The sequence below is a fragment of the Primulina eburnea genome, chromosome 8 (assembly GCF_022965805.1).
Source record: "Primulina eburnea isolate SZY01 chromosome 8, ASM2296580v1, whole genome shotgun sequence".
In the NCBI taxonomy this organism is placed as follows: domain Eukaryota; kingdom Viridiplantae; phylum Streptophyta; class Magnoliopsida; order Lamiales; family Gesneriaceae; genus Primulina; species Primulina eburnea.
This window is the reverse complement of record NC_133108.1, coordinates 41,841,290-41,858,289: the sequence shown is the minus strand read 5'-3', so window position 1 is coordinate 41,858,289 and position 17,000 is coordinate 41,841,290. Positions and strand designations below refer to the sequence as shown.

General features: G+C 35.9%; 3 protein-coding genes across 3 annotated transcripts; 1 reads left to right on the top strand and 2 right to left on the bottom strand.

Annotated features, from left to right (window-relative positions):
* Positions 1-685: 685 nt before the first annotated feature.
* Positions 686-4,393, bottom strand: LOC140839892 (fructose-1,6-bisphosphatase, chloroplastic-like). Its single transcript, XM_073206878.1, is given in 5 exon segments — positions 686-917; positions 1,243-1,749; positions 2,329-2,553; positions 3,833-4,003; positions 4,006-4,393. Coding segments are annotated over 5 exon segments (1,221 nt in total). The 5' UTR covers positions 4,252-4,393; the 3' UTR covers positions 686-845.
* A 5,302-nt stretch (positions 4,394-9,695) lies between these two features.
* Positions 9,696-12,645, top strand: LOC140839891 (uncharacterized). Its single transcript, XM_073206877.1, has 3 exons — positions 9,696-10,517; positions 11,435-12,157; positions 12,508-12,645. Exons 1-2 carry the CDS (start codon positions 10,126-10,128, stop codon positions 11,655-11,657), a joined length of 615 nt encoding a protein of 204 aa, XP_073062978.1. The 5' UTR covers positions 9,696-10,125; the 3' UTR covers positions 11,658-12,157; positions 12,508-12,645.
* Positions 12,610-16,439, bottom strand: LOC140839890 (serine/threonine-protein kinase BSK5-like). Its single transcript, XM_073206875.1, has 11 exons — positions 16,237-16,439; positions 15,910-16,004; positions 15,616-15,827; positions 15,211-15,346; positions 14,935-15,068; positions 14,743-14,848; positions 14,510-14,595; positions 14,227-14,415; positions 13,538-13,702; positions 13,348-13,461; positions 12,610-12,852 (listed from the first exon to the last, which is right to left on the bottom strand). The coding sequence occupies exons 2-11, from the start codon at positions 15,989-15,991 to the stop codon at positions 12,610-12,612; spliced, it is 1,467 nt and encodes a 488-aa protein (XP_073062976.1). The 5' UTR covers positions 15,992-16,004; positions 16,237-16,439.
* Between the last annotated feature and the right edge of the window lie 561 nt (positions 16,440-17,000).

The window sequence follows — 17,000 nt, the reverse complement described above, 5'->3', positions numbered from 1 at the left end:
ACTAAACATATTCCTCCTAAGTTCTTCGCATTTACCAAGGAGCTTGAGAAGAATAAATGTATTGATGTTCGTCACATTCGATCAAGTGAAAACTCATCAGATCTCTTCACAAAGGCACTTCCTACGTCAATATTCAGAAAGCACATATATAATATTGGGATGCGCAATCTACGAAATTTGTGAAGAACTGTTCATGTCAACATCAGGGGGAGTTTACGTGACTGCACTCTTTTTCCCTTACTATGGTTTTTATCCCAATGGGTTTTTCCAAGTAAGGTTTTTAACGAGGCAGTATAAAAACACGTAATGAAAACAATCATTGTGATCATCATCACAAGGGGGAGTGTTGAAAATATAATATTAAAATATGTATGTTGAATGTTGAATGTTGAAAATTAGGTAAAATTAGGTGTTGAATATTGAAAATTAGTGTGTGATGATGTATGTAATGAGGTAATTTATTTTGGAATATTTGTATATGAAACTCTATAAATAGAGCACTCATTTGTGAATGAAATAACAATTGAGTTGAGAGAAAAATATTATAAAGTGTGTAGTTTGATAATTTTGAGAGTTTGAGATTTTTACTTTTTACCGTAAATTTTTACTTTTTCACAACAATATATATATATATATATATATATATATATATAAATGTATATATATATATATATATATATATATATATATAATGTTAACTTCACAAAAGAGCTTTTAAACACTGTGGTTTCCTCAGATCTCAAATTCTTTTTACACATATTCGAATAAAATTTTCTTCTTTAGCAAAGCACAACAATTGTATATTATCATGTAAAAGGTAAACTTCTTCCACAATAACTTTCTTTTTAAGCTAAATATTTCTCTAATTTGTCGACCTCTTCCACACTTCCAATGTACAATGGAATTCTCTGATGTATCTGCACAAGAATAACAGCAACAGATTAGAATCCTATCCAAAACCTTAAATCATGATGTAGGGAGCATGCTTCATGCTAGCCATACAGCCGAGTCAGATCAACCCAACGAGTATTTCAAGTTCTAAGCTTTATATATTTGTTTGATGACACGCAAAGTTTAGTATATTTATGAAATTCTACACACATATTTCAATTTAAACTAAGCTTGATCCCTATTCGAGCTCAAATTCGATGCATAACAGGTTTTGGTGAGTTTTTAGGGGAAGAAACATTTTAAACATACAAATTCATTATACTTTATTAGTTAGATCATATCATTGCTCACCTCTGTTGGCTGTATATCAAGAACTCTCTGCTGTCCATCAGAACCTTTCCCACCAGCTTGTTCCACTATAAAGCTCATTGGTGCACACTCATACAAAAGCCTCAGCTTCCCATTTTTGCTCTTCTTATCTCTAGGATAACCATAAATCCCACCATACAGAAGAGTTCTATAGAAATCACCAACCAAACTACCGATATATCCAGCCGAATAAGGCTTACCACTCGGGCCAGGATCCTTCAGATCATCTATGTATTTCTTCAACTTATCGTCCCACAATAGGTAGTTCCCTTCGTTGAAGGCGTAAATCTTCCCATTTTTTGGAATTTGGATGTTTTCTTGGGTGAGAACGAATTCGCCAAACATGGGATCCAAGGTGAAGGCAAACACTCCATTGCCTAAGGTGATCACAAATATTATCGAGCTTGAGTACATGCAGTATCCGGCTGCAAGAAGGTTGTTTCCAGGTTGGCAAACGTTCACGACGCATCTTTGTTCCACGTTGTCAAGCTGCGAAAAATACATTTCCCAAGCAATAAGTGATTTTTGACAAGCTTAAATTCAGCGCAACGTTATGAGAATGCTCATAAGTGACATCTAATCGGTTGGTTTGATGATCTAAGTTTGCAGCATCTGAATAAAAAGACAACAATTCTTAAGAAGTGAATCAGTCATTAATCTATGTTGGACTATATGGGTCTGGCTTATGACCCCCATCCATATTTGATACGACACATGGCTCTTATAGAAGAGTGGGAGTTTATATCTAATAAGGAACAGACATCGAATTTGTATACGACATTTTCAGAAAATAAGAACAAGTTTCACATTTTCCACCCCAAAATGCTCTACCCTACATATTCTTTTAGCATCTGCATCGTGTGGAATGTTTTGGTACCATTTTACCATGAGATTACTTGTAACTTGCAATTCGAACCAAAGCCTTTATGCTAGAGTTCAAAACCGAAGTTAGTATCTATTTTTCCTTCACTTTTCATTCGCTTTCCGTCTTTAAATCCTATACTCGACCAGTGGAAATGGATTAAATCAAACGAAATATAGGCCTGAAAGAAGTTCATTGCAATTTACCGTGGCATCATCTTCGATATCTGCAAGGCACTCATCATTAGGGCTGTAGATCCCCAAGATGGATCCCGTGGACACAGCTGCATCAATGTTGGAAGATCCATCAAGAGGGTCGAACACGACAATGTAGTTGCCGGAATAACTCTCCTCCACAGCCACCGGAACGTCCTCTTCCTCCGATGCAATTATCCCGGTTCTCCCACTTGACCTCAAACAATTAGAAAACACCTGTTTCAACACAAATCAGAATCTGTTGGATTAAAGGTGGGCTTTTAGGCTTATGGGCTTTCAGTGAATGGAAATTTGGAAATGTGGTTTGGTCCCATATTGGAAAAATTAAGTGGTATAGATAAGTTTATATTGTTTTACACTTTATGGAGGTGTAACAATGATTGGTCAAGAGGCTCTCTCTCGCGCACACAGGCGCAGGGGGTGCAAATCATGGGCCCGATTTGCAGTGGAAAAAAGGCTTGACTTATGTGCGAGCGCGACCTGGGCGCGTCGAATCTCGGACCGATCAAGGCAAAAATCGCCTAGCGGTCTATGCCATTTTTTGATTTTTTTTTTTTCGCATGGCATAACTGTTGGTGCTTTATTTCCCCAACTGTTGGTGCTTCATCTACCATCTTTAAGGCATATTTAAGGCAATCTGTGGCCTTTCATATGGATGGTATTGATATGTATAAATAAGGGATGAGCCTAACCTAGAGAAACTACCGAAAATCCACTTTCTCTCACTACACTTCTGCGTTCTGCTGCACTTCTGTTCTTCTACAATACTCTTTTTGCTACAGAAGGAGTACAGTAGTTCTGTTATGCTACAGTACCGTTCTGCTACAGTACTGCTTCTGCTTCTGTTCTGCTACAGTACTGCTTCTGCTGGTTCTGCTTCTGCTCCGTTCACTGATAAAGTTCAGGTACAATTTTGTTCGCTAGCATAGTGCTTTGTGCTGCAACTCTGCTGGTTTGCCCGTTGTATCCTGGGAAACAGACGTCCGCTGAATCCTCGGAGCACATACCGGAGGGGGCGAATCTGTTTTAAGGAAACTGTACAAGCTACATGCCTCGGTTTGATTTAATTAAGCATTATACTATTGTTTTCTTCAAGATACTGATTTGCTGGTTTTATACATTAGTCATACTCTACTGTGAACAGCACGCTTGTTTGGTTTATTGCATATATGTTCTGGTTTTCCATATATTTTGATCAACATAATCTTTAAAACCTAACTGTACGCCGTACACTCTTCTTTTTAACAACAAAGAGTTGGAGCTGTCATATCAGAACGTCCCTTAAACAAGAACGCACAGATTCCTACAAAAGCTGTAAATGGCGCTTCCAATGGAAAATTTATACGAATGCACGCAAAATTCAATTAATATTTATGATGCTAGCGAACATTTTCTTATCGTAAAAGGGTCTCTCGTTTTCAACTAAAATCTTTTAAAATGATGAATGTACGCTTAATTAATTTTCCTTTTAGAAGGGCAAAAAAAAAAGGTGAACCTCATTGGAGACAACGTCAAGCTTCTTCTGATCCTGCCCCTGAACATTAACGGCGCCTTGAACACCAGTCAGATTAGAAATGCTGGCCCTCTGAACCAGTGAAGCTATTTGCATGCAAGCCATTGAAATGCTCGAAAGAACTATGGTAAGCTCAGCATCAATAGCCAGATAGCCCCCACCTGCTCTTGCTTCAACAACCAGTTAGTCAGCGTGTAAAGCTCGTAACCACTTTTCTTCTTCGTCTCCTTCTCCGCCGTCACCGCCATACACTTCACTCCACCGCCGACGCTCGGAAGCGTCCGCCAAAAAAAGCTGCCGCCGTTGTTTGAGCATGTCGAGAGCGTTCGGAAAGAGGAGAGACGAGTGATTGACTGTGAGGTACTGGAGAAGAGAAGATGGGATGACGCTGTGACGGCCATGGCTGCTCCTTATTTTATATTTTCTTGTTGAATATGAAAAGATTTGATTACATTTTAAGAAATTTTCCTTCATTTATTTGGGATTTAGGAAGATGATTGGATTGTAAGGTTGGCAAGGACTTCTTATCTTCAGAATACATTTTCTGTGCATGCATTGGTTTTAAAGATGAAAATGCGAATCTCAGTGGGCCGAATGACTTGGCCCATATAAACGGACTATGACTGAGTCCAGTTTATCCGATAGATGGATCCGGCCGAATGACGTGCAGATATCTAAGAAGAAGATCGCGGGCTGCAGTTGGTAATAGCTATTGCCTATTGGCCGACACTGCCCTAAATTAAAGAATACAGATGATGTGACCAGATGGAAAAGCAGGGCGATGTGACAAGTTATTATTCAACCACATATATTTACATAAGTAGCATTTATTTCTCTATGGAACTACACTGGTTATCTTCATCACTCTTTACTTGTAGACTTAAGTATCGTAATGGTCACGTCGGACACCCTCCGACGCTTATTCATGAGTTTATTTCCTTGTTTACAGGATATATTTGAAGCCATAACTCTTGCTCATTTTCCTTAAACACAACTCTTATCAGATTCGGTGGATTGCCCCGATTCCGCTTACCCAATTCTCCAATTCACTCGGATCGCATCAACAAACTTGAAAAAACTTAAATTTCTGATAATCAAACAAACGAATTGGCCAATAATAAAAACTTAAATTGGTGAGCCTCTCCTCATAATCATTTTACATAAACTGAAGTATCCCAATCCACGAGAACAAATTAAAACAAGGGGAAAAAGAGCAAAACTCACGCAAACACCAAGCAACGAATGGCTTATGCCCCTTCGATGAAACTGCCAGTGGTTATCTTCTTCGTCACATCTTTTTGTCAACTTTTTGTATTAAAGGTGTGGAAAACCAAATATAAATTGATATAAAAATCTCATTTATCTACTTTATCAGTGAACAGAGCAGAAGCAGAACAAGCAGAAGCAGTACTGTAGTAGAACGAGCAGCAGTACTGTAACAGAACAGAAGTACTGCAGAAGAAGCACTGTAGCAGAACAGAAGTACGTACTACTGTAGCAGAATAAGCAGAAGAACTGTACGTAGTAGCAGGAGAAAGTGGATTTTTCGGTCTCTTTTTCTAGGCTAGGAACATCCCCTATTTATACATGTCAATACTATCCATATGAAAGGCCACAGGTTGCCTTAAAAATGGTAGATGAAGCACCAACAGTTGGGGAGATGAAATACCAACAGTTATGTCATGCGAAAGGTCTCAAGGACATGTGAAAAGTCTCAACTGAAAAAAAAATTACAAAAGATGACATAGACTGCTAGGCAATTTTTGTCTTGATCGGTCCGACATTCGACGTACCCAGTCGCGCTCGTACGCGAGCACACAAATCAATCCTTTTTTCCACTGCAAATCGGGCCCATGATTTGCACCCCCACGTGCCTGTGTGCGCGAGAGAGCCTCTTAAGCAATCATTGTTACATCTCCGTAAAGTATAACACAATATAAACTTATCTATATCACTTCATTTTTTCAATGTGTGACAAACTCACCTTTCCAAATTTTCATTCACTCATATGAAAAGCTCATAAGCCTAAAAGCTCACCTTTAATCCAACATGTGGTGTGTTTCAAATGGTATAGTGATGTATTTTTAACAAAGCTTGATATATATACGTTGACCATGCAAATTTTGTGTCTACCATTTATATCAAATCTTACATGATACTTATAAATACATTTTACGATTGATACCTCACATAATTTTACTAACTTAAGTATTTATTATTAATCTACGATTTAAAACAATGAGAATAGCTAGCGCAGTGAAACACAAACAAAATTGTGAAGCAACAAAAACGGAAACGAAACAAAAAAAAAAAAACCATAACAATTTACATATTGAAAGTTAGAACAGAAACATGAAACAAGAAAGAAAAAGGGTAAAAATCCATAACAATTTACAACTAAAATTTAGCAACAGAGACATGAAATAATAGTGGAAAAGAATAAGAACATAGCTTATTTTAATACCAAGATTTGTTTTTGATTCGAATGAAAAAAATTCAAGGGAAAATAGTTGAATTGCGACACCCCCAACAAGTAAGATCAGAAACAAATGGGCAGTTGCTTGTGCGGTTAACACCGTTGGATATCATTTGATGAAACCGAGACATGGCTTTGAGTATGGGTTCAGCTGCAATATGCGGTCACCTTTCTACTGCGAAGGTCGTCTCTTTTCCCTTAACTTGTAGTCCATTACAAACAAATTGAACTGCCTTTAATTTGTTTTTGTTATCATTTTTTATCAGACATTCGAGTGCCCACTCAGTCTTGTGGGATCCCAACTATTTCGAGAATGCAAGAAAGCATGCCATTAACCCAGATCGGCATGCTGTGAATACTAGTTACCAGTTATGGCAATGGGCCCCATAAATTTTCAAGTCAAAACCCGCTCCCAAAATAAGCCCGCCTCGGTGGGGTGGGTTTAGACCCGCCTAACCGGGTCTCAAGCCCCGACCCGTAATATATAAGAATAATTTTTATATTTGTTATTTTATTTTATAATATTTTAAAATTGGAATAAAAATATCTAATATATGGAAACAGATAGTTACACAATTTTAATTAATTATTAATTGAATAAATTGATAATTAACTATATTAATTAAAATTGATAGATTTTAACTTGTGATAATATTTGTTTAATTATATATTATTAATATAAATTTAAAGAAAAACGTTAATGATTGGTTAGTATTTAAACTTTTTATTTTATATTTGAAAAAAATATATAATAAATAAATTTGACAGGTTCAAGGGTCCAATCCAAATTGGCCCTTAGTTCAGGGGATAGATCCAATGGTAGGCAGGTTGGGTCTCGCGTTTGGCCGAACTCGTCCTGAACTCACCCATTGTCATCTCTAGCTGTGAAATATTTCTTATTTCATGGACTTAGACCGAGAAGAACTCCATATTAATTCATATAGCCGTCAATACCCTCACCAACCAAATTAAGTGGGTTGGGTTGGGGAAATCTCAACCCATTTAGTTTCAGACGTAAACAGGCAAGCCCGTGCGTATCATAGGCCTAGGCAGGCCAACCTGCAGGCCGGATTGGTCGATTTCTTTTTTTAAAATATATATATATATATTTATATATATATATATATATATATATATATATATATATATATATATATATATATATATATAGGTAGATCTCGATTTGATTGCGCACCCAAGGCTGGAGAAAGATTCATACATAGATGAAGTTTAGGTTACTAGGCTTTCAGAAGTAGTAGATCATTGAAGCCAAGTTGTTGCGATTTTAGTCAAATACTATATACCAAACCCACATTTTTGGGAACGGGGCTTGATTGTTGTGGTGGATTTGTTTGGCCAACTGCCCGACTAGACTTAGCCAATTAAATTAGATCTCTACTATTTGTCGTCATATATTAAATAGTGAGTAGGTATTTTGTGAGACAGTTTCACGAATATTTATCTGTGAGACGGGTCAATCCTACTTATATTCACAATAAATTGTAATACTCTTAGCATAAAAAATTATAATTTTTCATGAACGAACCAAATAAGAGATCCGTCTCACAAAATATAACTGTGAGACCGTCTCACACAAATTTTTGCCTTGAATATTTATTGAATAAAGTCCACATTACATCTATAAATGGTGTAATTTTCTTGGAAAGTTATTTGACTTCATATAATCAAATTAAACAATACTATATAAAATTATCTTATTTTTATAGAATTATTAATATCTCTAGATTTGTAATACATTTTAATAAAAGATGGTATGAGATTTTGAGTTTTTTTTATTATTATTATTGTAGTTATATAACTTTAACTTAAAGTGTGAAAAAGCATAATTATCTATTCTTTTTTAGTCCTCGTTAGAACTTTTGACGTGTAAAAGAGGTCGGAAAATGTTCCCTAATCCCATGTTTCATGTTTGCTACTTTAGTATAATCGCATGTTAACTTTATTATGTTTTTAATATATTATTAATTGATAAAAAGAAATTAATTTTGTAACCTTTTTTGAAAGGAATCCTATCCGATAAAATACTATTTAACATTATTTATTTTATTTTATTCAATAATTTGAAGTTTAAGATTTCAAGTTCACATGGAGACATAAAATTAAATCATTGTCACGTACAACATGAATCAAATGATATTTCGTACAAAAGAAGGTGGAATTGCAGTGTGTGTCATTGCTTGTAAAAATATTTTTATACAAATTTTTTAACTTCATTTTTTAATATTTTTTTCTAATAAAACTTAATGATTTTGTCATCAAATTTTAAGTGGTCCAACCATTTATGGAGTATGACCACGGTCGATTATGTCACGGCCACCGGTTTTACTGGTTCCGACGGTGAATGACGCCATCAAGTGCAATGCATAACACATATTAGGACAACGGTCGATTTTCAAAAATCATTTATTTTATAATATAAAGTGTGTGTGGCTGAAAAACAAAACGTCAAGTATTTTAGGGTAGTGGTGGGTACATGTTAGGTTTTTCGGGTCGGGTTTTTTTGTTTTGTGTGTGTTTTTTTTAAAAAAACTCGAACCCGATTAATCTGGTAATTTAAAATAATTAAATCGGTTATTCAATTGGGCAGAAAACCACATGTTGATATTCTACCGACTGAATTACCCAATTAGATATGGATCGAGTCAGGACCCGATTTATCGGACTTATTCGTCCACCCTTGTTTCAGGCAACGGAGTACATATATCCTTCGGAGATGAAGGGTACATTCATTCTCACGTCACACAAAAACTTTTCTGTGAGATAATGTATTAATTTAATTTTGTAAGATTGATATAAGTTATTTTTTTAAAAAATATTATTTTTATATCAAAAATATTATTTATTATTGTAAATAATATTATTTATTTGATTAATATATCGCGGTAACTCTACAAATTTTAATATATATATGTCATATCACGTCACCTCACGTAGTATATATATATATATATATATATATTTATATATATTTGCTCACCTTTTAAAATTACTTTCTAAGGTATCAGGCGAAGTACTATAACTTACAACTTTCTTAAAACTCTCTTCCCCAAGTTTTTTCACATATGGGTGTTCAATCTAATTATTATCCATTTGGTTCGTTAAATGTATACCGATCAGGTATTGTAACAATATAAAACAAATAAAAATATTTATTTTCGTGTATGATTAATTCTGTTAATTATTAAAAATCTAATAAATAGCAATTAGAAAATAGAATAACAGAGCAACTCTAACAAGACAAAAAATATTAATCTCAGTATAATTTTAGAAAGTTATTCTATTCGTTAATGCTCTTAAACTTTCTCAAATCACCCTTCCCATTTGTACATATATCTGTGTCTTTACCTCGTCAAATCTTTGTTTCTTTGGTTCCTAATCCACCTCATATCTGGCCATTTCCGAATCACGTTACGTATATGCTAAACATTTTAATTTCTTGCGCTTTGTTGAAATTTATGTGGGGGTATAAGTAATAATCAACTGCAGTTAAAAGTACAGTAATGGAAACTTGGAAGGGTCACCTAATCCAATATCCTCTCTCTCGATCCTCACTTTTTTTTAGTCCCAAAATGTTGTAATAATATGAATTCAACACATGGGGTCTTTAAAGATTTGCCTTTGAATGTCTTAATGAGCAGTTCTGCGTAGAGACAGAGGCGTTAGCATGCTGAATTCCATTAATGGGTTCTTTAAAAATCCAATCTTGAGGGTTACTGTGTAATATTTTATGCATTTAAAGGTTCTTAACTTCTAGTCCTTCGACACGGTTACCGTAAAAATGTCCCACGTAGACTTAGAATGTGGGGGAGGCGTCGCCAGTGAGGAGGAGGAGGAGGATGAAGAGGGCAGCGTTTGCTTCTCCGACGCCTACTCCACGGGTGATGGCGAGACCTCTTATGATGAGATTTTGGAAGCGGGGGCTTTGGAATCTAGGAAAGCTTCATCAATGGCGGATTCTTCTGATTGTTCAGTTGACATTGATGTAGAAAGCGGTGAAAAGAAGGTAAATATAAGTAGAATTGAGAGGGATTGCAGGATTTGTCATCTGAGTTTGGTGAGCAGAAGCCCTGGTCTTGGTGTGGCTATCGAGTTGGGGTGTTCTTGTAAGGATGATCTGGCTGCTGCTCATAAGCATTGTGCCGAAACTTGGTTCAAGATCAAAGGAAACAAGTTGGTGACTTAAACCGTTTTATCTTATCCTTTTTCTGTGTTTTTGTTAGTTTATTGTTGCTCATCTTTCTCGACTTTTGTGAATTTTGCTGATTCTCTACAATGTGGAAGGGATGAAAAATTCTGAATTTTTTCTAACCCAAAATCAAGTTACATTTTAATCGCCATTGGAATGTGGTTTTTGTAGAAATAAATTTTCTTAAATGCATTCGTTAATCGACAAATTACTCGTTTTTACTGTGAGTTATAATTTGCCGCCGACAAATTTTGTCGTCTTCTTTGTTTTTTTTTTTGGTGCCTAGGACAATTTATGATTTACTGCGAGAGAGGGTTTTAGATAACACATGAAATTTGGCCTTGTTTTGCTCAATCTCCGAGTAAATCTTGTGAGAATTTGGTATATTACGTTTTGTACGCTTAGCTGACACAGACTGACTACGCTGCTTTAGTATTGTGAAAACAATAAAGAAGAATGTGATTATCAACGACATAATGAGGGCAAAAAGTAAAGCAAAAGAGAAAAAATTGGAGTAGTTAAATTTTTTTGCACAGGTTCTTTTCTTTTCTGAATTGGAGGTTTGATCCCTGTTTGATATGCCTAATTTTTTCCATGATTATTTGATTATTTTGTTACCCATCTTCGGATTCCATTGGTTTCGTCGATTTAGTGATCAAATGATAATGAGCTCTCCGTATATGGGAATTCTTGAACTCATTCGATTTTTGAAAATTTTCTGCTACAAATGCAATGAAAGCCTCAGAGAAGTTGAAGCCTTTCTTCATCTACTCAATGAGTCTGAATCCAACAAACTAGCATAAGATGGAGATAGTTTTAGTTTCCCAGTTGCATTTCGAAATGTTTGAACTATTATCGTTTTATCTTCTATCTGATGTCTTACAGCGACTCTCATTGTCAGGACTTGCGAGATTTGTAATTCGATAGCGCGGAACATAGTCGGGCCTAATGATCTCGAGGCTTTGCAACAACAAACAGGCGATGACAATAGCGCCGCAGCGACAGCTACTACCTCAGAAACTAGAAGCTGCCTGAACAGTCACCGGTTTTTGAATCTTCTTCTTGCTTGTATGGTATTTGCTTTTGTCATATCTTGGCTTTTCCACTTCAATATCCCATCATAAGTCTTGTATAGTATTAAATCTTGATGAGGATTTTACCAAACTTGGAGAATGCGAGTTGCTCGTTCCCATTGTTGTCGACAGAGGCGAGCCCGAGTGATGAAGATCAGCCAGCCACCTGAAATGAACATTTTTCATATTTTACGTGTAATTTTTAAATATTTAGAGTTTGTTTAGAAATATATTAACGCTTTCTCTCGATTAAATTTGTGGGTCGATATTTTTTGCTTAGGGTTTAAGAATCGATCAGTTAGTTACCTTTGGTGTTAATTGAATTTTCAAGAATCGAAGAAATTTTTTTTAATTGTTAGCTTCAAAATAACGTCTCTGTTTTGGAAAAAAAAACAACCCAACTGCTATCGGGTACGCGCTCTCTATTTCTCTCTTACATTCGTATTCGTCAAAATGCCGAATTTTGAATTGGTAGCATCTCATCCATGCATTGCGTTGCTTTGGATAAAGATTGTCCTTTTGTTGGTGGGTTGTCCAGAAACCCAGAAAATGTAAATTAGCTATCAATTTCTGTTTGGATAAATAACATTTGAGTGATATATATGGAATTGGACAATCCTCCCCCCTTGAGCTAGCTTTTGGGGTTGAGTTAGATCCAAGTTACAATCTTAACATGGTATCAGAACCCGGGTTTCACCGTTATGTGTTGGACTGCCTATAATTAGACCACCCGTTCTGTCCATAATTGAGTCATTTGTAAACTCCACGCTCCAGAGGTTCATTTCTGGACGTGAGAGGGGGTGAGAGAGGTGTGTTAATTGTCTCACAACCTTTGAGTGATATATGGGATAGGACAATCCTCTCCCCTTGAGCTAGCTTTTGGGGTTGAGTTAAGTCTAAGTCACAATCTTTAACAATTTCAAATACTCATATGGTGTTTGACAAAGGGAACCAAGAAAAGTGTGAACCAAATCCATGAAAAGGGAGAAAACTGTACAAGATTTTAATTTCTGTTTCTTTTGGCTTCCATATATGTTGCTTCGTTCAGTGATTCCTGGGCATCGTTGTCCATTTTGAGCTTGAAAAGTGAAACTGCCTGAAGGTAAAGTGCAGTTGGCCAGTCTGGAGATAGAACCAAAGCTTGCATGGCATCTCCTAGAGCTTCATTTGGCATCTCAGACATCAAATACGATAAGCAGCGTCGTGAATAGACAGTCGGAAATAGCATCGTCCCACCATCAATGAACTGCTCAAAGAAATACAAATAAATCGTTTCAAGCCTTTTATGAAGCAGTTGTAGAAATTAAGGGTTATCTTTAGGTGTAACTGAAAAATCTTTGTTGCAGCTTATGAAACACCCCTGTTAACTTTCACCCACCCTAAAATTAGGCGATCACACGTTACCCCTACAAGAAATTGTGGAGTCTGATAAGATTGGGAAGAGCTACTAACTAGTCAATATAGATATCGTGATTCATGTTTTTATCATAAGCTGAATTAAGGATATTTGAGTGGAAATCATTCAGAATTGATTGTTGTTGGTGTCAACTTCTCAAACTATAGGTAAAGCTGTTGTCCCGCATTGCCACGGCACAAGAGATTACATAGTGGTTTATAATTTTAAGAGATTCTTCCACCCAACCAATTACTTTAATTTGGTGTCACCTTGTGGATATATGACATCATATCGAATTCTTATGAAATCCATTATTCCCTATGACAAATAGTATAATACGCTTACTTGTGTGTAGCAATCGATTGCAGTAGTGAAATCCTTGGCTCTAAAAGCAGAATCTCCCTGCTGCTTGGCATCCAACGTCTCCTGCATTTGAACTGTCCACATTTGGAAAGATAACTGCGAAAGAAATAACCCAGATCAGATTTTCATGAATAGAAATTGTGATATGATTTGGGAGGTCGAAAATGGAGACCTCGTCTGCAACTCCCTCGTCATCTTTGTATCCAGCTTTATCCAATATTTCATGTATGGCTGTGAGATCCATTCTCAGGCATGCTTCACCCATAGGAGTCAACAGCGATGGTTGAGTAGATAAGGTCTTTCCTTGTCGAACACCGAGTAAGACGTAGGAAGGAACCTGATACATAGTTGTGACACTTAATCATTTACAGGAAAATTTATGTTGTCAGCTCAAATACTTTTGAAATTTTTGCATTAGGTGTACAGTGTAAGCCAGAAAGGAAGTCAACATAAACAATATCCTTTATACAAAGCTTCACAGTTTAAAAAAATAAAAATTATACAGCGGTATAATAGACAACATCAATGTCAATCCACCATCCCAGAATTATATGGTCATAAATTTATTAGAGTCGGAGCTAATAGCAATGACTTCACTCGAATCTTAAAATTTTACTGCAATTATAAGATCATGTGGTGATAGATATGCCACTTGTACTGTTTAGCAAAATGACAATGGATGGTAAACGTTGCAACTGGTGCTCTTGGTGAAACTTACTGGTATCATCATTAAGCTACCACAATTAGGTAATTCACCAAAATCTTGAAAACTTCACTAGATATAACGGAGTGATGAAAACTGTCCGAATTTGGGAAAATCTGCAACTGCTGGAGAATGTGGTAAACATGTTTTTATCATACCTCAGTTTCTTTCTGAAGAGACGAGAGAGAAGTGACGAGAGACTTAGCACTCGGCCTTTCTCGTGCTTCATACTGCAAACAACGGGTGGCCAACCGTACCAACTCAGTCCTTTCGTGAATAGAAATGTGACCCTCCAAACATGAATCCATGAGCATCAGAAAGTTTTTTGTCCGGATGAGATCCAGAGCCTTTAAGAGGACAATAGTCAAAAATAACGTCAGGACTCGTTGAACCTAGGACATACTGCATTCTATTTATCCTAAATCAGCAAAAAAAGAGTACATGGGTTGGAGGTATGTGCTTCCCACTTAGAAGATCAATCAATATGGTTCCAAAGCTGAAAACTGCACTCTCTGGAGTCACTTTTCCTACATAGATTTTATTACCAAAAATATAACTCATTGTAGGAGTAAGAGCCAGCCAGTTTTACTCGAAACTAAACCCACAAGTTATATGTTTCTGCCATTGTGCCATACGGACAGCTGAAGTAAGTCAGTTGAAGTCTGCATGCTTACCGATTCTCAAGTATTCGGGCGGAGTGAAAGCTAAGTTTGTACTGTAACTTTTGCCATCTTTACTGTTCTTCATTAGGCCAAAGCTAGATAGCCTGGGATTCCCTTCCTTCACCACCACGCAGCCAAACATAAGACAATCCAACACTTAAATCCTTGAAACCGAAGAGGTGATATTAGCAAAACACAGTTCACCTGATCAAACAAGACTCTATAAGCATTTAGATCGTGATACAACGCTCTTCCTCTGCTATTGCAGTACTCTATAGCTTGTGCCAAGTAAAAGGCCACCCTCAATCTCATTACCCATTTCATCGGCTGGTTCTTCCCTATGACAGTTCAGCGCTCTCATACATTAAAATACTAATCCACAAGAAGTAGGAACGTTTTTAATACAGAGATTACGGCTCGAAAAAACTATAATCAAATCTTCGATTGTGAGACTCACGAGAATTAGATTAGGAAACTCACAGTGAAATAAGTGCTTAGCAAGAGTGTCATTGAGCATGAACTCAGCCACCAGCATTCTCTCCTCACCTTCGATGCAACATCCAATCAGATTTGCCAATCTCCCACTTCTTAGATTTCCAACTGCTTTAGCTTCATCCTTCAATAATCCAACAAAAAAATAAGGAAACAACACTATTTATCCTATTTCTCAAACTCGAAAATCTTAGTTTGATTCTTGATTAGAACATAGCAAGAGTACAAACACCGCCTTTTCTCCAGACCGTTTAAGCAACATGGAATCGACTGGATGTTGGAAATAGATTGAGGATTCATTTACGCTGGTCTTATAACTAGAAAAAAGTTGTTATGCATACAAATTACATGCATTAAAATTAACTTAATTCAGACACAAAACAGTGAACTGACAAGGAATTGGCTAGAATCAGGCCAAGCAGACTTGTTAAAGCGCTTAACAGCAATCCAGCGTTTATTTTCGAGCAAGCCTTTGTAAACTACATTAGGAGCCTTCTCTCCAGGCTCCGAAACAATGTTTTCTAGAGAAAACCCGTTTGTTGCAGCTTTCAGCTCCTCCCAGCTGAACTCTCTGAAGCGTGGCACCGAATTTTTCTCCATGTTCTCTGAAACCCATAATATAAAGCCAAAAAGACAATTTTTACACAAACCCACGAACAAAAAACTGGTCAAGACTGTGATACTAACTCTGATCGGAGGATTGAAGAACAGAGAGCTTGCGGCGAGAATACCAGCAGCAGAAGGGAAACTTTGAGCAGCGTGCACCCATTCAATGGTCACCTCTGTTGAGATATTAAATAATTTCTGTGCTCAAATCAGCTTGGAACTTTTTTATGCTTGAATACCATGCGTTATATATATATATATATATATATATATATATATATATATATATATATATATATATATATGCAATGCAAATAATGGGATTACTGTGTCTGTCTGAACAGTTGTATATCAATATGTTTGTGTTTGAAAAACTTAACAAATAAATAAAAACAAATTTTTTTTTACCTGGTTTGTGCTTTCTGCTGCCTTTCTAGATTTTTCAACTACTTCAACATTGATCCCGATCTCATCTTCGTGCATCATTCTCCCAACTTCCCCTTAGTTAGATACGGGTGCTCAAAAAGTTACCAGCCTCGAATCAACATGGATAGAACGGATACGTGAGGAATTGTTTTTGTACGCCTATCACTTTATGCCGTCTATCTTAATATCTCGCTACAATTCAAATGAAATTTATTTAGTACTGTTTGGCATTTTGTATGATTAAAATTCAGATCAAATGTCTTGTTATACACACACGTAAACGAAGCACAATTACACTTAAAGTTATTCAAAAAATACAATGTAATTTTTGAAAATAAAATAGTCAAAATTGAAACACTCTGATAGGTTTGGAAAGTTGATTTTGTAAAGTAAAATGTCAATTTTAGTATGGAATATTGTGTTGATGCGTAACATTTTTAGTCATGTAATTATGTTTTGATTATCATTTTTGGTCTTTTTTCTAAAAAATATATAATTAAATTGTTAATATCATTGTTAAATGTTTATAATTACATTGTTAAACATATGTGCATGCCATGATAAATTTTTAACTTCGTAATTATTAAAATATAACAATGATATTAGTCATTTAATTAAGTGATTTCGTAAGAATGACCAAAACTGATGGTCAAAACATAATTACTAGGCTATTAGTAATTCAACCAAAAATATAATAATAAAAATGTTACAACTTTATAAATATATGATTAATCTCATGCTCAGGA